Genomic DNA, 22,680 nt, shown 5'->3' on the forward strand with positions numbered 1-22,680 from the left:
ATTCAACTCAAAAAAATTTGGTGTCTTTCAAATTCCCAGTTATTTCCTCGTCGATTCAATGTGGGTCTGGAGTGGCAAGTAACGTTGGAATTGTTGAGATCAATGCTAGTGATGGCCACTTATCTGAGAATAATCGATGTATCGATTAATCGATTTCAACAAAATAATCAGACACGGCTCGATTCAATTGTAAAAATTAATCAATTTGGTACATTTCTGCGTGTAGTCTTAATATCAGAAGAGATATTTCGATAATTCATAGTCTTATTCAAAATATTTTTAAGTTTGATAAATTTTGAGTGATTGATACTTAAATCACATACATCTATACTGTATTGCATCGTTCGTGTGAGTAAACAAGCGGCTCCAGACCCACATTGAATCGACGAGGAAATAACTGGGAATTTGAATGACACCATATTTTTTTGAGTTGAATTAATTGAATTTATTCATGTAATTCGACTTCATTTTTCTGGTCCAAATAATAATAATTATTTTTCCTCAAATTCGGATAGATTTATTAAATTGAAATTGCTTCATTTGAATCCAGGTATTTGGAAATTTTCTTCTTCTTGATTTAAAATTACTTTTTCATCTGAATTTAATGATTTTTCTCTCTAAACATAAAATTTTGGCACGAATCTAAAGTTATTCAAAGTAACTTGACTTATTACAACTCTTCCTAATTCAGTTAAATCTCAAATAATTCTCCGGATTTCAGTTATCATTTTTAGTGAGTCAGTGAATTCTCATTTATTCAGTTATTTTGTGTTAACTCAGGTGAATCGTAAGTGATTTACAAACCTATTGACACGTCATTTCAGCGAGTTGTTGTTCCCTCGCATTATTGAAAAATCGGATGTCAATGATGAATTTCAAACTAGTGGAAAAGTTATGTTGCAAAGACACAAAAAATGTTCGGAAAGCATAATTCAGATTGATTGAATGACTAATTATGAACCCTAACGGCATATCAATCATCTAAAATCTCTAGTTTTATGCATACATCGATGATTGGCAGTGTTTTATAACATTAAATCTCAAATCCGCTGATTTATTTGGAGATTTATTTTTATTTTCACTCGTAGATGTGTGTTTCGTAGTATTGTGTAGCTGGGCATTCGCTTATTTTCACACACACGAGTGTGCGTCCGTGGGTGTGCGGCCGGCAGCGTGTGCCGCGGCAACAATACCGAGGTCAGCGCTCGAGAAGGGGTACAACAGCGAGTGAGGGGAGGTGCCGATATTTAATTTGTAACCGAATAATAATAATTCACCCAGCGAACAAAACAGCAATTTCCGTGGCGGCAAATCCAGATGAAATGGTGCACTCTGATTGGCCTAACGCTATCGCTTATAATTCAAAAACTATGCGTCGGACGAGCTTCCGGTAAAGAAATTCTCGGTTGCATTTCAGTCAGGTATCACGCTGGCTGGTCCGTGTCCCTCAATTTAGGGACACCCTGTATATATAAACATATATATGTGTGTGTGTGTATATATACATATATATCATAATTTTCAATCTACTTTTGAAAGATAAGAAATTTGAAAAAAAAAAAAATTTTTCAACATATTTAAATTTTCTAAAATTATATATAATCATTAGAAAAATCCTATGTATTTTTGAATTATCTGCTCACATATTAATTAAAATGAAAATATGATCCATTAGAAAAATTCCATTCAATTCACTTCACGAATTGTGATTTGGAACGTTCATACAATAGATTAGAACTTATTATAAAGTTTGTAGAAAACATACAGATAGATAAATGATTATTGATTCAATTCCATATTTTTAATTTTCAAAAATTAATAATCTTCAATTTAAGAAAAATAATTCATTTAAATGAATCATTTTTCATTTTATTGAATTATTTGACCTAATTACCTCCGTTTATATTCCATTATATTTATGTACAATATAAATACATCTAAATAGACATACATATATATGTGTGTGTGTATATATATATATATATATTTAAATTTTTCAATTTACGTTTGAAAACAGAGAAATTTTCACAAAAAAATTTCTTTTACTTTATTTAAATTTTTTTAAATTTGATATGATTATTAGAAAAATCCTATATATTTTCTGATAATCTGCTCAAATATTAATCATAATAAAAATATTATTCATTAGAAAAATGCCATTTAATTCACTTCATAAATTGTATTTTGGAACATGACAATGAATTAGAACTAATTATGAAATTTGAAGAAAACATACAGATAGGTAGATTAATATTTATTTAATTTCATATTTTTAATTTTCATAAATCAATTATTGTTCAATTTGAGAAGAATAATTCATCTGAATAAATCATTTTTTAATTTATTCAATTATTCAACTTGATTACCTCCATTTTTACTCCATCATATTGATGTATAATATTAATGTATAATAATAATGTATAATATTAATGTATGATATTAATGTATAATATTAATGTATAATATTATCGTATAATATTAATGTATATAAATATTTAAATTTTTCATTCGCTTTTGAAAAAAGAGAAATTTTGAAAAGAAATTATATTTACATTAGTTAAATTATTTAAAATTATATATAATTATTAAAAAAATTCTATACATTTTTTAATTATCTGATTACATATTAATTGAAATAAAAAAATTATTCATTAGAAGAATGCCATTTAATTTACTTTATGAATTGTAATTTGGAACATTTCTACAATGGATTAGAACTTATCATGAAACTGGAAGAAAACAAACAGATAGATGAATTATTATTCATTTAATTTCATATTTCTAATTTTAAAAAATTTATTATTATATAATTTGAAAAAAATAATTCATTCAAATAAATCATTTTTCATTTTACCAAATTATTCAACCTAATTACCTCCATTTATATTCCATTTCATTATTGTGTAATATAAATATATATGTATATGTGTGAGTGTGTATATATATATATATATATATATATATATATATTATAATTTTTAATTTACTTTTAAAAAAAGAGAAATTTTTAAAAAAAAATTTCTTTACATGATTTAAATTTTTTGAAATCACATGTAATTATTATAAAATCCTATGAATTTTTTAATTATCTGCTCACATATTATTTAAAATAAAAATGTTATTCATTAGAAAAATGGCATTTAATTTACTTCATGAATTAAAATTTGGAACATTCATACAATGAATTAGAACTAATTATGAGATCAAGAGAAAACATACAGATAGATAAATTATCATTTATTCAATTTCATATTTTTAATTTCTGAAAATTAATTATTCTTCAATTTGAAAAAAATAATTTTTCTAAATGGATCATTTTTTATTTCATTTAATTATTTACCCCAATTACCGCCATTCATTTTCTATTATATTAATGTATGATATAAATATATATAAATATATATAAATATAATATATATTAGGGTGGTCCTTATTTGGGGTGTTGACGAATTCCGATAAGTGCGCCCCCTAGACACGTTTGAAACAAATTTAAAAAAATGTGTGCGAAAACGGAGCGCTGTAGTCCAATTAGAAGACGTGCCTATAAGCTCGTTTTGTTTTTCATTTGAATAACATGGGATTTTTAGACTACTTCAGTCATTATGTTTTTGAGTTGTCCCTATGAACGCAAAAAATTCTTTTTCCACATAAATCTGTTGTTCATGGATCTCGGAATATCGTAAAATCTTTTCCGATCCAGAAAAACGAACGGCGATCAAAACATTTTAATTTTAATTATTACTTTTTAAAAAAGTATAAAGTATAAACGATGTGTTTTTAAATACACTAATTGAAATACATATTTTTTCCCACATGTGCAATTATTTTTTTTTACAAACTTATGACGTAAATAAGACTGCCTTTTAATTGGTGAAATACTGTCAAGCACCAAGCGGCTAAAAAGAGGTATTCTCACGTTGATCAATTTGCCGTCGTGTATAATATCAGGGGGATGGGGGGCGTAAAGGTTGTAATAACGACTTGTGGAAAAATATACGCGTAGTTGTACCCATGAACAACAGATTTATGTGAAAAAAGAATTTTTTAAAACATAAAGATTGAAGTAGTCTAAAAATCTCATGTTATTCAAATGAAAAACAAAACAAGCTTAGAGGCACGTCTTCTAATTGGACTACAGCGCTCCGTTTTCGCACACATTTTTTGTTCATTTATTTCGAACGTGTATAGGGGGCGCACTTGTCGAAATTCATCAACACCCCAAATGAGGACCACCCTAATATATATATATGTAGGGGTGAAGCCTCGGAAAGGCGGAGAGGATGTAGGATTTCCAATTTGTGGATTGTTCATTATAGAAAGCGCGATGATCTCAACACGTCCGGTTAATTCGCTAGCTTTTCCGTGACTGTCGATTTCATCCAAGCGTTGTTATAAACAATTCATTTGTTTGTTCTATATTCAAAGCATGTTGAATAACGCTTGACGCTTGATACGGCGGACTCATTCAAAGTTCAAGTTTCCAATTCACTTGATGATGCATCCTCTTTATTCTTCTCCGACACGGCCATCCTGACAAATCACATGTCCCCATGTGAAGTGATCTGCAAGAAATTCAATTCTCCAGCAGTAAAAGTTCGTTTTAAATGAATTCAATCTTACTTTAATCATTTATATTGAACAGAAAACTTGAATTTCAGTTCCAATCCCACATTTATTGACAAAGCAATTAATTTCGATACATATGGATAATTTTAAAGACTAAATACATTTTTTTACATTTCGTTCACTTCCCTTGAGTGACCAACATTTCTATCACTTCCCTTGAGTGACAAATGTTCTTGACCACTTCCCTTGAGTGGTCAATGTCTAATCACTTCCCTTGAGTGATTTTTCTGACACAACTGTTACATGAAGCTGCTCACCGCACACTCACGGTTTCATTGAAGAGATTCCGATTTCGACCGAGCTACGGCTACAAACTTTCATGTAAACAATTTTTCCAAAAGTAATCATGTATTTAGTTTACACTTCAAATATTTACACACTTAAATATTTCATTATTCAAAATTTTCTTTACTCATTTCCAATTCTTCCGGAATGTTACCCTCTGGCATTTTTCGCATCCGGTCATGTGCGTATTTAAATGTACGATTGGAATTCAAAGCTTTCAAAAGATATCTGTTGCCCTCTAACACTTCAATAATTTTATACGGGCCTTTGTATTTTGCATCTAATTTTGTTTGATTTCTCTCTTCATTCTTTAAAAGAACAAATTCGTTTAAAGAAAATTTGATTACTTTTGCCTTTGTTCGGTCAAACCTTTCCTTCTCATATTCTGCATTTTTGTTAATATTCTCGATTGCAAGTGTTCTAATTTCAGATAAGTCCTCCACATACTCCTCCTCAGAAACAAACATGAGCTCAAGAGGTCTGGCGACTTTTCCTATCATTAATTCGAGAGGACTAGATTTTGTGACTCGGTTGATCGTGCAATTTAGTGCTAATTGTACATCAGGCAATGCATCCTGCCAAGACCGGTCGCCGGTTATTTCTACGGTAGTTAGCATGTTCTTTAGAGTGCTCATTACTCGCTCCACCTGACCATTTGCGCGCGAGCTTCCAGTTGCAATCAAGTGCAACTTAATATTGTGAGCCAAACAAAATTCTCGAAAATCACTATTCGCGAAACAACGACCCTGGTCCGCAATTACGCGAGTGGGAGAGCCAAATAGAGAAATACCAGATTTCAATGCTTTAATGCTATTGCTAGTATCAATATGCAATGTATGACGAAGAAGAACAAATTTGGTGAAAGAATCAATTAAAACGAAAACGTACTCTTTCTTATCATTTTTACCACTTAATTTGCCAGTAGCGTCAATGTGAATGGTATTCCAAGGAATTGCGACTTTAGGAATGGGATGCAATTCAGCCTGAATTTTTCCCGAATTTGTTTTGGAAATTTTACATGTCAAACAATTTTCAACGAATTTTCGAACATATCTTGACATTCCGTCAAACCAGAATGAATCATAAATTTTCTCAAGGGTCTTTTCCCATCCTAAATGTACCAATGCTTCATGGGTAGCGTTAATAACTGACCATCTGTACGCTCGTGGCAAAATAGGTAGAGATCGCGTTTTCCCGTGTCTTTGTATTTTACGAAAAAGAATTCCAGAGCGTAATTCGTAAGTTTTTGCTAATTCGTCATTCAACTTTTCTTCAGTTAAATTTTTAATTAATTTTGAAATTTCTTCATCACGTTGCTGTTCAGCAAAAAGCCATGTATTTGAGAGATTAGTTAAATTGACCTCTTTGTGCTCGGGTTTATTATAATTTTCTTTTATTGAATCTGGTAACGGATTTCTCGAAAAGAAGTCCGCATGACTCATTTTCTTTCCATTTCGGTATACTATATCGAAATCGAAAGCTTGAAGAAAAGCCCACCATCTATGCACTCTCGGAGTAAGATCTTTTTTTTTTCTCGAAGATTGCAGAGAGTTGCAATCTGTGACGACAAGAAATTTGCGTCCGTATAAAAAGTGTAGAAAATGTTTAACCGCGTTAACAACAGCAAGTGTTTCCAACTCGTACGAATGATATTTCGATTCAGCTGGTGAAGTACGTTTACTAAAATAAGCAATCACGCGCAATATATTTTCTTTTTTTTGCATTAGAATTGCCCCATAGCCCATCGAACTTGCATCAGTATGTAATTCAGTAAGACAATTCGGGTCAAATATTGTCAGTACTGGCTCATTGGTAAGTACTGAAATTATTTGTGTTCTAATATTCTCATGTAATTCTTTCCATTCAATGTTTCCTTTTGTTGCGGAAGTTAGCGCGTATAAAGGAGCCACAATTTGAGAGAACCCTGGAATGAATTGACGGAAGTAAGATGCCAAACCAATGAATTGCCGTAATTGTGTTACCGTTTTAGGAGAGGGTAAAGATATTAAAGCTAAAATTTTCTTCTTATTTGGTCGGATTTCTCCGTTGCAAACTTCATAACCGAGATACTCTACTTTTTGTTTTAAGAAAGAGCATTTTTTGATGTTGAAAGTAAAGCCGATATCTATCAAAACTTTTAATACAAGCTTCAACCTCTCCAGGGCTTCGTCCTCATTGGATGCAACAATAAGAATATCATCCATGTAAATAATGACAAAACTATTCGCCAATTCTCCCAAAGCCTTGTAAACGGCCCTCTGGAAAACAGATGGTGCATTTCGAAGCCCGAATGGCATGGACAGATATTCATACTGTCCATTGTGAGTAATGAAAGCTGTATATTCGATTGAATTTTCATGGATAGGGATCTGATGGAATCCAGATGCCATATCTAAGCTAGAAAAGTATTTCGCCCCATGTAACCTATTTACTTGGTCAGAAATTAGTGGCAATGGGAATCTGTCAGGTACAGTATTATCGTTTAGTTCTCGATAATCTACACACATTCTGTCTGACCCGTCCTTTTTCTTCACGAGAAGGATAGGGCTAGCGAATGGAGATGAGCTTGGGCGAATTACGTTTGCAGCAAGTAACTCTTTGATTTTATTTTGAACTATTTTTTTGTTCATCGTGGCTCAATCTATATGGACGTCTATATACCGTCTTATTTGGATCTTTCAGGCGAATTTGCATTGGGTCCGTTTTAGCAGTTTGCTTTGGTGTACCGGTTATAAAATGCTCTCTAAATTCTTGCAAAATTGAGAGCAACCGTTCTTTTGACTCAAAAGAAATGTCAGTCTCAATTTTGTCAAAATTTACTTCGATTGATTCTCCAATTTTGCAAGCATCGACACGGATTTCACGCATTAATTTCAATTCGTTAGAAGATACAAGCACAGTCAAACCCTGACTCAAAATTTCACGACCAATCGAAATATCACTCCTCAAATAATGACTTGGCAGAACATGAAAAAGAATTTCTAGGGCAATGTCGTCAATGTTTACTTTGGTAAGAATTTGCAAAGTACTATAGACACTTGTTTGTCCAATTCCAGTCATAGTGACGATATTATCAAGTCTTTTCCCGGAGAACCTTGACGACACTGATTCTTTTATTAAAGAACATTCGGCTCCAGAATCAAAATTAAATGAAAACTGCTCACCTGCATGCCTCAAAATGCCAGAAGGCGAATTCACTTCACAAATATCCACTCGTCGTTCGATATTGGATCCGTTGAAGCGTCCTGACGATGGCTTCTTATTCATTCCAGGACATTGCGAAGAATAATGCCCAGGTTCCTTGCACTTGAAACAGGTTATAGGCTTCCTCGTGTCACTGCTTGTAGATGCATCTCTCTGCCACACATTTGATGCTGCATTTTTCTCTTTTCTTTGATAGCACACAGACGATTTATGCCCGATCTTTCCACAGGAGAAACATTTCAGAAGGCTGGTAGACGATTTTTCTTTAAATCTTTTTGCTTCGCTGTGACGTTGTTCAGTGTGAAGTTCCGAGTTTTTCCTCTTCAAGTAATATACCGCCTTCAATTCTTTTTGTAATTTATTCCGTGTCTCAATTTCTTCCGCGAAAGCAAGGCGTTGAAGTCATGGTTCAAATTGAGAAATGTGACTGAGGACGAAGGACACAGCAATCTGTTCCATAGAGAGATTCTTCCATCGGTTCATCAACGAGGTTATCACAGTGGCTGAATAAGCGGCGATACATTCTCCTTCCTTTGGCCTTCCTTGATTGATATTCATCAAGAAAGCAGCGAGGGTTTCCGGACATTCAAATCGAAGAGAAAATATTTCTTTAAATTCATTCCAATTTATTCCGGCAAATACGTTTTGGGTCAGCCAGAATAATGCCTCTCCTTTCATCGCACGGCTCAAAGCGTTCATGAGCGACGCTTCTTCTAACGGATGCTCCGACATACACATGTCTGCCGTACGAATCCAAGCTCGAGTATCGCTCACTTTTTCTGGGTCAAAGTCAGGTAACTCGATTTTCGTCTGAGAAGGTTTCTTCATTGCCTCAATAATCTGCATGAAATTATTTTGCTGCTGTTGCAAAAGCATTTGCCATTTTGCGTCGTCACGTCTCTCTTCTCGGTGAGAAGCAGATTCTGATCGGCGAGAAGCAGATTCTGGTCGGTGAGAAGCAGATTCTGATCCCACTTCTGATGTAGGGGTGAAGCCTCGGAAAGGCGGAGAGGATGTAGGATTTCCAATTTGTGGATTGTTCATTATAGAAAGCGCGATGATCTCAACACGTCCGGTTAATTCGCTAGCTTTTCCGTGACTGTCGATTTCATCCAAGCGTTGTTATAAACAATTCATTTGTTTGTTCTATATTCAAAGCATGTTGAATAACGCTTGACGCTTGATACGGCGGACTCATTCAAAGTTCAAGTTTCCAATTCACTTGATGATGCATCCTCTTTATTCTTCTCCGACATATATATATATATATATGTGTGTGTGTGTGTGTGTATATATATATGTATATTGTAATTTTCAATTTACTTTTCAGGAAAGAGAAATTTGAAAAAAAAAAATTTTTTTCAGATCATTTAAATTTTTTAAAATTATGTATAATTATCAGCAAAATCCTATATATTTTTTAATTATCTGCTCACATAATAATTAAAATAAAAATATTAATAATTGGAAAAATGCCGTTCAATTCAATTTATGAATTTTAATCTGGACCATTTATACAATGGATTAAAACTTATTATGAAATTTAAAGAAAACACACAGATAGATAAATTATTATTCATTCAATTTCATATTTTTATTTTTCAGAATTAATTATTTTTTAATTCAAGAAAAATCATTCATTCCGATAAATTATTTTTCATTTTATTAAATTATTCAACTCCATTACCTCTATTCATATTCTATTATATTAATGTATTATATAAGTATACATAAATATATATATATATATATATATGTGTGTGTGCATATATATATATATATATGTAAGAGAATGGCCAGATAACACTCGCGAACTTTGTGTTTTGCGTGTGGGACGCATGATGGACCACCTTTTTATTCTTTTACAAGATAAAAACGGAACTTCACTTATTGAACAAAGCTTTTTAAAATTCAACGTTTATAACAAGATCCAAAATGCTCAATGTTTATTCTGTTATTGATCTTTGCCGTAGTTTCTCTGGGGACCGAATAGAAGAAAGCGGTAATAATCCTCCTCGTTATTCATTTCATTATCCTTGACATATAAATATATATATATGTATATAGATATACATATATATATATATATATATGTATATATATATATATATATATATATATATATATATATATATATATATGTATATGTATATATATATACATATGCTATAATGTTAAATTTTCTTTGAAAAAAAAGGATCTTTTTGTTACGTCCGTGAGTAGAGTTACTCCTGAGCGGTGAGAGTAAACTGGTTGGCTTCGCTTTTAAGTTCCAGGACAACCGGAAATCAGGATGAGGATCGAATAACGTAGGGTTTGTTTGAGATATTACTAATATATTTATTTCGAGGAAGTTCAGATGACGGTAAAAACGAAGTGTGTTGTATGAAGGTATGTAAGAAGTCTAGATGTGACGTTGTTGAGAGTTAGAATAGAAGTGTCCCTCGAGACGTGAAACGTACGGGTGCAGAAAAGGTGTGACAATGCTAGGAGTAGGGAATGGAATTTGATGAGTGAGCGTGATAGTGAATAGCGTGAGACTACGTAGAGATAAGAGGACAGGACAGAGACCATGAGATTAATGTAAGAACTGTGGGAGAGTTAGCGAGTAGGAAAAATAGAGAGAAGTGGTATGCTGGACGTAACATTTTCAAAAAAAATTTTTTTTCACATTATTGAAATTTTTCAAATACATATAATTATTAGAAAAATCCTATATATTTTTTAATTATCTGCTCACATATCAATTGAAATATAAATATTATTCATCAGAAAAATGCCATTTAATTTACTTCAAGAATTGTAATTTGGAACACATATACAATGGATTAGAACTTATTATGAAATTTGAAGAAAAGATACAGATAGATGAATTATTATTCATTTAATTTCATATTTTTGATTTTTGGAAATTAATTGTTTTTTCATTCAAGAAAAATAATTTATTTCAATAAATCATTTTTTATTTTATTATATTATTCAACTTAATTACCTCCATTTATATTCTATTATATTCATGTTTAATATTATGTATATTATTTATGTGTGTGTATATATATATATATATTATAATTTTTGATTCACTTTTTGAAAAAAAATTTAAAAAAAAATTTTTTTTTACATTATTCAAATTTTTTAAAATTATTTATAATTATTAGAAAAATCTTAAATATTTTTTGATCATCTGCTCACATGTGAATCAAGATAAAAATATTACATATCAGAAAAATGCCGTTCAATTTACTTTATGAATTGTAATCTAGAACATTTGGACAATCGATTAAAACTTATTATGAAATTTGAAGAAAACGTACAGATAGATAAATTATTATTTATTCAATTTCATATTCTTATTTTCAAAAACTGATTATTCTTTAATTTGAGAAAAATGATTTATGCAAATAAATAATTTTTTATTTCATTAAATTATGTAACTTAATTACCTCCATTCACATTCTATTATGGAAATGTATAATATAAGTATACTTAAATATATACATATATATATATGTGTGTGCGTATATATATATATATATATATGTATGTATATATATATATATATATATATGTATATATATATAATATAATTTTGAATTTTCTTTTGAAAAAAGAGAACTTTTGAAAAAAAAAATTTTTTTCACACTATTTAGATTTTTCAAAATTATTTATAATTATTAAAAGAATCCTATATATTTTTTGATTATCTGCTCACATATAAATATTATATATATATAAATATATATATAGAATATAAATATTATCGATTAGAAAAATGCCATTTAATTTACATTATGAATTGTAATTTGGAACATTTATACAATGAATCAGAACTTATTATGAAATTGAAACAAAACATACAGACAGACAAATAATTATTCATTCAATTTCGTATTTCTCATTTATAAGAATTAATTATTCTTTAATTTGAGAGAAATGATTTATTCAAATAAATCATTTTTTACTTTATGAAATCATTTAACTCAGTTACCTCCGTTTATATTCTATTATAGTAATGTATAATATAAATATATATAAATATATATATATATATATATATATATATATATTGTATATATATATATATATATATGTGTGTGTGTATTTGTATATATATATATATACTATAATTTTTAATTCAATTTTAAAAAAAAGGGAAATTTTGAAAAAAAAAATTTTTTCACATGATTCAAATTTTTTAAAATTATGTATAATTATTAGAAAAAATCCTATATATTTTTTATTCATCTGCTCGCATATTAATGAAAATCAGAATATTATTCATTGAAAAGATGCCATTTGATTCACTTTATGAATTGTAATTTGGAACATTCGTACAACGAATTGAAACTCATTATGAAATTGAAAAAAAACAAACAGATAGATGAATCATTATTTATTTAATTTCATATTTTCAATTTTTGAAAATTACTAATATTCAATTTGAGAATAATAATTTATTTGAATAAATCATTCTTTATCTTAATTAATTCCTTAACTTAATCACCTCCATTTATATTCTATCATATTAATGTTGTTTCAGCAAGGTATCGAATAGTTAAATGTGTGTCTCGCGACACTCAAAATCGTCCTCGCACATGTACGCACACTCGCGTGCAATGTTTACTTGCCGTCTCTGCGTCAAATCTCGCCGCTTGCCCGTGTCGCGACTCAAAACCCATCAGCTGTATCTCACGTATTGTCTGCTATCTCGAAATCATGTATGTGTATAATCTATGTGTTCTCTCGCTCCGTAAAATTTTCACTCTCTGTAACGTTCTCTTGCGATACGGTCTGTATCGCCGCATCAGAATCAATAAAATTCTCGGTTACTATTAATCATCATCTCTCTCCATCTCAACAACATTTCGTTTCATTCACACTCGTTCTCATCACTAATTCGCGGATCCCACGTCGATGATTCATATCTTTTTGCCATCTCTCTAAACATTTTTGGTCCTTCGAGCCGGATCAGTCGCGAATCGAATCGGATCATTCGCAAATCGAGTCGAATCTTTCGAATGGTTGCGACTTACGGGAAAACGAATTAGCCAGTGAGTGAAACGGAACTATCGCGTGTGCATCAAGTTGCGAAAGTTCACGTAATCAAAGTGAACAATATCGTAATCGGTGAAAACCATCATCAAAATCAGTCGCGTCCGTTAAATTCAAACGTGCGGTGTCCTCTGTAGTGACCGTGACTAAGATCTGAGCGTCAACAACACCGATCTCTCGAAGTGTGTATCGCGACGCCCTATTATCACTTTGTGCGTATCTCGTTCGTGAAAACTTCGTTCGTCGCGTGAGTTACACTTTCTCGTTTGTCAAAATGACGATCGACGAATACATTGAACGTCAAACCGATCTCTTGAGGCGCATCTGTCGCACTCTCGAAAACTTGTGCAAGCTCGGTGAAGCAAAACAACCCTCGGGCAAGTGCAATCGCGATTGAATGCTTTAAATTCAAATTGGCTGAAGTTCCAAGACATGCACGAGACAGTCGATCAAATTACAATTGTAGCAAAAGGTGATCAACTCGACGCTATCAAAAGACTTTCGTATTTGGCGAAAGACTAACGGACAGTGTGAAGAGCAAGACTTAAACGCGAAGGGAGAGATGTTCGATCTACTTGGAATTCTCAAGACTCTATCGGCACCGATCGTGCCAACAGCCGTAGCCCCCCAACTCACAACTGGAGGAGCCTCAAAACGGCTACCACGCATCGAACTGCCTACGTTCTCGGGCAATTACTCAGACTAAAAGTCTTTACACGACCTCTTCACATCAATCGTTCGCGAAAATTCGCAACTCTCGGAAGTGGAAAAACTACACTACCTAAAAACAAGTCTTACCGATGAACCGTCACAACTCATTAAAAACATCGCTCTTACCGCTGAAAACTTCCCTCGAGCCTGGGAAACTCTCGTCTCACGGTACGAAAACAAGAGACTTTTGACGGATTCTCATCTCGCGACACTTTTCGCGATTCCTCGTGTCACGAAAAAGTCGTCATCAGAACTGAAGAGCTTGCACAGCAACACTTGCGAAGCTCTTGGCGCACTCGAACTTCTCGATGGTCCCGAGAAATTAGGGGATCACATCATCGTGCACATGACGATTCGCAAGCTCGACCCAGCATCTCTCGAAGAGTGGGAGAAAAGTGTTAGCGAGAAACTCGAGCCCCCCACGTTTGCAGAGCTCAAGGCGTTTCTCATCGGTCGCATCCACACCCTCGAAGCCGTGGAGCAGGCTCATGCTCATAATCAAATCGCGACGTCGAAACCGCACTCATCGCAAGGAAGGTCAAATCTTCAGACGACAAGGTCACATACAGCGCAATCAAAGGAACAGTCGTGTGCTTGTTGCAAAGGCAACCACTAAATCGCGTTCTGTTCGACCTTTCGCGACAAATCTCTGGATCAAAGAAGGGAAGTGGTTTCTGCGAAAAAGCTTTGCTTCAATTGTCTCGGTCTACATCAGCAGAAGGACTGTCGATCCAACAAAACGTGTTGCGTGTGCAACGGTCGACATCATTCCTTGCTGCATCGAAACTCTTTCTCAATCTCGATAGCTGCTAACAGCGGCACATCTCAAGGACAGGCTGCAGTAGCGCAACCTGCAGTGCAGAACGCACCAATTTCGGATAGCGCCTCTCAGGTGAGCAACCACTCAGCTCAGCCTACAATGATCAAGCGCTCTCCAGTTCTTCTCGCCACAGTGCAATTAATCGCCTCGAATCCGGAGACTGGAGAAAGAATCATCGCTAGCGCTCTAATCGATCAAGGATCCGAAAGTTTATTCGTCACGGAGTCGCTAGCGCAACAATTGCGACTACGTCGGCATCAAGCAACGATACCGATCATTGGCGTCGGAGCTCATCAATCGGCAGTGACTCGCGGCATCGCGACATTGCAACTCCAATCTCGTGCTCACACCTCGTTCTCGTGTCAGGTGGAGGCACTCGTGCTTCCACGACTCACATCGTATCTACCCTCATTTCGACTTCTCGTCGAAGACTGGCCTCATCTACGAGGACTCAACCTCGCGGATCCAAGCTTTGCACATCCCAGTCAAATCGACGTAATTCTCGGAGCTGACATCTACAGCAACATCATTGGTCAAGGAGTTCGAAGAGGAGCACCAGGAACACCAATCGCGCAAGAAACTCAGTTCCGTTGGGTCCTCTTCGGCTGCGTTTCAGCGGAAGCAGCAAGCCCCTCGTATGGCGCAGTCCAAGGCTTCCAATGCTCCCTCGATCATGAACTGCTCGATCTCGTGCAGCAGTTTTGGAAGCAGGAAGAAGTGTCGTAACCTTTGGCACTAACTTCCGAAAAAGAGCGTTGTGAGCAACACTTTCGCGAAACGGTTTCTCGAACTGCGTCCGGTCGTTACGTAGTTCGGCTGCCGCTCAAGGACAATTCGGTAGAGCTCGGCAACTCGCGGAATCCCGCGCATCAAATGCTCCTTCGTTTGGAGAAACGGTTCGGTAGCGACGCGAAACTCAAGGAGGCTTACTCGAGCTTCCTTCGTGAATATCGTGAACTCGGGCACATGCGTCGCGCTATCAATACACCTGAAGACAATTCCCGCGTGTTTTATCTTTCCCATCACGGTGTAGTTCGCGACAGCAGTTCAACAATAAAGTTGCGTGTCGTGTTCAACGGGTCTCAAAGAACCAACATCGGACTCTCTATCAATGACAATCTTCTCGTCGGTCCAAAAGTGCAAACCGACCTCGCGGACGTTCTCTTACGCTGGCGACAATATCCAGTCGCGTTCTCATCAGACATCGTCAAGATGTACCGACAAATTTTGGTCCACAATGATGACCAAGATTTTCAGCGAATCCTCTGGAGAGAAGAACCAGAGCTACCGATTGAAGAATATCAACTGACTACGGTAACGTATGGTCTTGCAAGCGCTCCATATCTCGCGATCCGTGTTCTTCATCAACTCGTTCAGGACGAAGGTAAGCAGTATCCCTTTGCGAGCCACGTCATTCTCGAGAACACGTACGTCGACGACATCCTCTCAGGAGCAGAGGACGTTGATCAAGGTCGCGAGAAAATCAACGAACTCAATCAATTGCTGAAGGCGGGCGGCTTTGAACTCTAAAAGTGGACTTCAAGCCACCCAGAAACTCTCGTTGACATTTCTCGAAACCATCAAGAGATCGCGATGCATCTGAATCTCGATCAAAGTCCATTCTTTCGGGCTCTCGGTCTTGCGTGGAGACCAGACATCGACGCGTTCGCGTTCACTCCGCAAATTCATCATACTCGGGACAATTTCACGAAACGAAAAGTTCTCTCACAAACCGCGCAGCTCTTTGATCCTCTCGGATGGCTCTCGCCGATCACGATCAGAGCCAAAATCTTTATGCAAGAATTGCGGGCACTCGGTTTCGACTGGGACGAGCCGCTCTCAGCTTCATTGTCCTCGCGATGGATCGAGTTTCTACAAGATCTTCAAGGCATCTCAGCTATCACCATCCCACGATGGATCGGGTCAAGTTCAGCATCTCTCGGGATAGAGATCCACGGTTTCGCGGACGCCTCTCAAAGTGCATTAGGCGCAGTGATCTACGCGCGAACGTATATCAACACTCACGAAGTGCGCGTTTCACTAGTGTGCGCGAAAACTCAAGTAGCGCCGCTAAAGAAGGTGACAATTCCTCGTCTCGAACTCTGTGCTGCGAATCTTCTCGTCCGGTTGATGTGTCATGTGGAGAAGACTCTTAATTTCGAAAACACCCCGGTTTATCTGCGGACGGATTCCACAGTCGCGCTCGCGTGGATCAAAAGCCACCGATCGCGGTGGAAAGAATTCGTTCGTAATCGCGTAACGGAAATCCAAGAGTTCGCGCGCGCTCGTTGGTATCCCATCTCGGGTTTTGAAAACCCCGCTGATCTTGCGTCTCGTGGTGCATCTCCGGAGCAACTCCATAAATCAGAACTTTGGACCTTCGGACCATCCTGGCTCTCGAAGCCTTCTGTCAATTGGCCATCCTTATCTCCGCGACCGGAAGAAAACATTCATCTCGAGGAAAGAAAAGGGCTGTCGACGCACATCGCAACTGCTAAGCCGCTACAAATCTGATATCTCGTCGATCGCTACTCAAAACTATCGACTCTCCTCAAAGTCACATCATTGTGTAAACGCGCAGCAAATCGGTTCCTCGCGAAGACGACATCGAATCGCGTAAACACGTCTATCACTGTCGGACCGATCTCTACTCTCGAATTGAGCGACGCCCAACTGTTTTGGACCAAGGTGACCCAGCAGGCGTACTTTGCAGAAGAAATTCGCCAAATCGAGACAAGCTCAAGTCTCACTCGAAGTCATCCACTATCGCGACTCACGCCGTTTATCGATTCGAACGGATTCCTCAGAGTCGGTGGTCGACTGAATCACTCATTGCTTTCGTATGACGAAAAGCACCCGTTCATCTTGCCTCACGAATCATCGTTCTCCACATTGATCATCGATCATCATCATCGGTTGACGCTCCACGGAGGTCCGCAACTCACTCTCGCTACAATCCGACAGCGGTACTGGATCCTGGGAGGAAGAGTACCGATCCGCATGTTCATACATCGTTGCGTTCCTTGTGCGCGTCATCGCACCACCCTCAGCAGCCAACAGATGGGCCAACTCCCTCAGTCTCGAGTCACGCAATCAAGGCCGTTTCTTCACTCTGGCGTTGACTACGCTGGTCCATTCTCGATTCGAGCCTCCCGCGGAAGAGAAGCGAAATCATGCAAGGGATATATCGTTATCTTCATCTGCTTCACGACCTCGGCTGTGCATCTCGAGCTACTTTCGGACTACACGACGGAGGCATTCATCGCGGCGTACAAACGCTTCACATCTCGACGAGGAATTTGTGCCTCAATCGCAAGCGATTGTGGAACGAATCTCGTCGGCGCAGACTCAGAACTTCGCCGTCTTCTCGCTGCATCGTCAAAGGAGTTCGCAGAAATAGCAAACATCCTCGCATCACACGGAACCCAGTGGCGGTTCAATCCTCCCTCCGCGCCTCATTTCGGTGGAAAATGGGAAGCCGGAGTGAAATCAGTCAAATTTCACCTCAAACGAGTCATCGGAGAAGATACTCAAACGTTCGAGCAATTCGCGACGTTCCTCACGCAAGTAGAAGCCACGCTTAATTCTCGACCTCTTTGCGCTATTTCGGACGATCCACGGGATTCAAGTGCCTTGACTCCAGGACACTTTCTCGTCGGCTCAGCATTGAACACAATTCCTGAGCCGTCACTCATCGAGGTGCCAGTTCAACAGCTATCGCATTGGCAACACTCGCGTCAAATGCTGGAGCATTTTTGGAAACGGTGGAGTACGGAGTATCTTCAGTCCTTCCAAAACCTCTCGAAATGGCAGACTCATCACGGAAACATCAAAATCGGATCCATCGTTCTCGTAAAAAACGAAAATCTACCTTCATCTGTGTGGCCCCTCGCGAAAGTGATCGAAGTGCATCCGAGAACCGACGGTCTTGTTCGCGTTGTGACCGTTAAAACGAAATCCTCTGTGTTAAAACGTCCAATCGTAAAATTGTGTGTGCTTCCAGTGTCCTCTCAAGACAATTATTGACTCTAAGAATAAATAACGCACGGCGGGCGGCATAATCTAATTTCGCGATCGTTACCGATAGCGAAGCGGGCGGTATGTTTCGGCAAGGTATCGAATAGTTAAATGTGTGTCTCGCGACACTCAAAATCGTCCTCGCACATATACGCACACTCGCGTGCAATGTTTACTTGCCGTCTCTGCGTCAAATCTCGCCGCTTGCCCGTGTCGCGACTCAAAACCCATCAGCTGTATCTCATGTATTGTCTACTATCTCGAAATCATGTATGTGTATAATCTATGTGTTCTCTCGCTCTGTAAACTCTTCACTCTCTGTAACGTTCTCTTGCGATCCGGTTTGTATCGCCTCATCGAAACCAATAAAAATCTCAATTATCGGTATTCATTATCTCTCTTCATCTCAACAACACTTTCGTTTCAATAACATTCGTTCTCATCACTAATTCGCGGATCCCACGTCGATGATCCATATCTTTTTGCCACCTCTCTGGACAATTATTATACATTTATATTATACGTTGGGATAATAGAGTAAAAACGGAGGTAATTAAGATAACAATTGAATGTCATGAAAAATTGATTAATTTAGATAAATCATTTTTCTCAAATTGAAGAATGAATGATTTTTAAAAATTAAATATATGACATTGTATAAATAATCATTTATCTATCCGTATGTTTTCTTTGAATTATGTAATAAGTTCTAATCCATCGTATAAATGTTCCAATTTACAATTCATAAAGTAAATCGAATGGCATTTCTCTAATGAATAATATTTTTATTTTAATTGATATGTGAGCAGATAATTGAGAAATATATGGGATTTTTTCAATAATTACATATAATTTAAAAAAATTTAACGAATGTATAAATGATTTTTTTTCAGAATTTCCCTTTTTTCGAAAGTGAATTAGAAATTATAATGTATATTTATACATTAATATTATACATTAATATTATACATTGATATTACACATGAATATAATAGAATATGAATGGAGGTAAATGACTTAAATAATTTATCAAACAAAAAATGATTAACTCGAATAAATCATTTTTCTCAAATTGAGAAATGACTGATTTTTGAAAATTAAAAATATGTGATTAATAAATGGTCATTCATCTTCCTGAATGTTTTCTTTAAATTTCATGAAAAGTTTTAATCCATTGTATAAATGTTCCAAATCACAATTCATAATGTGAATTGAAAGGCATTTTTCTAATGATTGATATTTTCATTCCAATTAATATGTAAGCAGATAATTTAAAAATATGTAGGATTTTTTGAATAATTATACATATCTTCAAAAAAATTTTACTAATGTGAAAAAAATTTTTTTTTCGAATTTCTTTTTTTTTAAAAGTAAATTAAAAATAAATATATATATATATATATATACATCAAAATTATACATTAATATTATACATTAATATAATAGAGAATGAATGGAGGTAATCAAGTTGAATAATTGAATAAACAGAAAATGATTAATCTAAATAAATAATTTTTCTCAAATTGAGGAATAATAATTTTTAAAAATTGAAAATGTTAAATCGAATAAATAATCATTTATTTATCTGTATGGTTTCTTATGAATTTCATGAAAAGTTTTGATCCATTGTATAAATGTTCCAAATCACAATTCATAATGTGAATTGAATGGCATTTTTCTAATGATTGATATTTTCATTCCAATTAATATGTGAGCAGGGAATTTAAAAATATGTGGGATTTTTTGAATAATTATACCTATCTTCAAAAAAATTTAACTAATGTGAAAAAAATTTTTTTTTCGAATTTCTTTTTGTTTAAAAGTAAATTCAAAATGAATATATATATATATATACATCAAAATTATACGTTGATATTATACATTAATATAATAGAGAATGAATGGAGGTAATCAAGTTAAATAATTGAATAAACAGAAAATGATTATTCTAAATAAATAATTTTTTTCAAATTGAGGAATAAATAATTTTTAAAAATTAAAAATGTTAAATCAAATAAATAATCATTCATCTATCTGAATGGTTTTTTATGAATTTCATGAAAAGTTTCAATCCATTGTATAAATGTTCCAAAATACAATTCATAAAGTGAATTAGATGGCATTTTTCTAACGATTATTATTTTCATTTTAATTAATATGTGAGCAGGTAATTTGAAAATATGTAGGATTTTTCGAATAATTATCTGAAATTTTAAAAAATTGAACTGATGTAAACAATTTTTTTTTTCAATTTTCTCTTTTTATAAAAGTAAATTGAAAATTTTAATACATATTGATATATACATGTACATCAATATTATACATGAATATTGCACATTATTATTATACAACTAGGGGCTTCGCCCCTGCGCGCTTCGCGCGCCAACCCCATCTCGGCGCTACGCGCCTCGGGCACTCGGCGCTGCGCGCCTCACTATTTCCTTACGCATTGTCTAGTAGACAGGCGAATTCCTTCATGTTGATTTGATGACAGGTCTGCACTTGCTATCCACTTCAATTCCTTCTGTGCTTACTTTCCTTTTTTTCATCAATCTAAGCTTCCATTCGTTGGTTAAAAATTGGTGTTCCTTCTCTATTGATATCTATCTATCTCCTTGACTTGCTGAATTATTTTTGCTACCGCTCTGCCCGTTATTCTCCAAAATCACCTTCTTTACATTATTTTTTTCTTTATATGTTGCTGTTCACTCCGTAAAACACCTCTTTCTCTTGTGGTCAACATCGATCATGGTCGTCCTCTTGCCTGGTTGTAGGAATATTTGTTCATTATTATTCTCTGGCTTATTTGGTTCTTCGCACTTAAAATTTCATTCTCCTTTTTCCTTTGTGATACTTCCGACCATCCACCATCTTCATCGCCTTGTCTGCTGCTTGAAACTCCTCCTTTCTGTTCGTTGGTTGAAAAGCCAGTATGATATTTTTTGTTCGCTTCCCTATATTTTCGCTGTTGTTCCCGTCGTCTAATTTTCGCTCCTCTATGTACATCACATTAGTTGGTCGTCCTCTCGATTTATTTTCCGAATCAATCATCGCAATCGATTCTTCTAATTCTTCGACACCCTTCGTTAAATTATTTTCACTTCCGCTCTGCCGGTTATTCTCCAAAATCACCTTCTTTACATTATTTTTTTCTCTATATGTTGCTGTTCACTCCGTAAAACACCTCTTTCTCTTGTGGTCAACATCGATCATGGTCGTCCTCTTGCCTGGTTGTAGGAATATTTGTTTATTATTATTCTCTGGCTTATTTGGTTCTTCGCACTTAAAATTTTATTCTCCTTTTTCCTTTGTGATACTTCCGACCATCCACCATCTTCATCGCCTTGTCTGCTGCTTGAAACTCCTCCTTTCTCCATTGTCATCGTAAATCCTGGCTGTCCTTTTGACTGTTTGGTGATATATTTAGATTTACTATTATTTGATTGTTACTTTTCATACTTATTACTCACTATCTGAATTTTATTTTGGTTCTGCAAGACATCAAAGTGTCCACTGTCTCCGTCGCCGGTGAAGAGTAGCGAGAATTGTGTTCCATTTTGTGATCCGATCCGGTGTGGATGAATTTGTTCTTCGCGATACACGATTAAACATATCTTAAAAATATCCGCAGCTGCATATATCGCATTTTTATTCATATGTGATTTGTAATCACCAGGTCACCTTATCACAGCACCGTTTGACTCATTACCTGTAATAAAACCCGCAAATGTAGACCAATTATCCACTATATTTGAAACGATACTTAGTCTCACCTCTGCGTGTCGATCTTGTGTGCCGTACACACAATACGCCAACGCGCGAAAAAGACAATTCCTGTCGGGAATCATCTTGATAATTTTCGTTTGCATGTTCATTTTTTGTGCGTCAGAAACAGATACCTATAAAGATATTTGTCATTGACTGTCATAAACAGCCGATGACAGCTGTCAAAGGGTTTGCTAGAT

General features: G+C 35.4%; 3 protein-coding genes across 3 annotated transcripts; all 3 read left to right on the plus strand.

The window, feature by feature from the left end:
* Positions 1 to 13,441: 13,441 nt before the first annotated feature.
* LOC124221708 (uncharacterized) lies at positions 13,442 to 15,424 on the plus strand. The gene is made up of 4 exons (XM_046631947.1): positions 13,442 to 13,544; positions 13,665 to 13,856; positions 13,932 to 14,483; positions 14,685 to 15,424. Exons 1-4 carry the CDS (start codon positions 13,442 to 13,444, stop codon positions 15,422 to 15,424), a joined length of 1,587 nt encoding a protein of 528 aa, XP_046487903.1.
* A 147-nt stretch (positions 15,425 to 15,571) lies between these two features.
* LOC124221709 (uncharacterized) lies at positions 15,572 to 16,228 on the plus strand. The gene has a single exon (XM_046631948.1). The coding sequence runs from the start codon at positions 15,572 to 15,574 to the stop codon at positions 16,226 to 16,228; it is 657 nt and encodes a 218-aa protein (XP_046487904.1).
* Positions 16,229 to 16,291: 63 nt separating this feature from the next.
* On the plus strand, positions 16,292 to 18,724 carry LOC124221710 (uncharacterized). Its single transcript, XM_046631949.1, has 2 exons — positions 16,292 to 16,777; positions 17,300 to 18,724. The coding sequence occupies exons 1-2, from the start codon at positions 16,292 to 16,294 to the stop codon at positions 18,722 to 18,724; spliced, it is 1,911 nt and encodes a 636-aa protein (XP_046487905.1).
* Positions 18,725 to 22,680: the final 3,956 nt, after the last annotated feature.

The sequence above is a fragment of the Neodiprion pinetum genome, chromosome 6 (assembly GCF_021155775.2).
Source record: "Neodiprion pinetum isolate iyNeoPine1 chromosome 6, iyNeoPine1.2, whole genome shotgun sequence".
Classification (NCBI taxonomy): domain Eukaryota; kingdom Metazoa; phylum Arthropoda; class Insecta; order Hymenoptera; family Diprionidae; genus Neodiprion; species Neodiprion pinetum.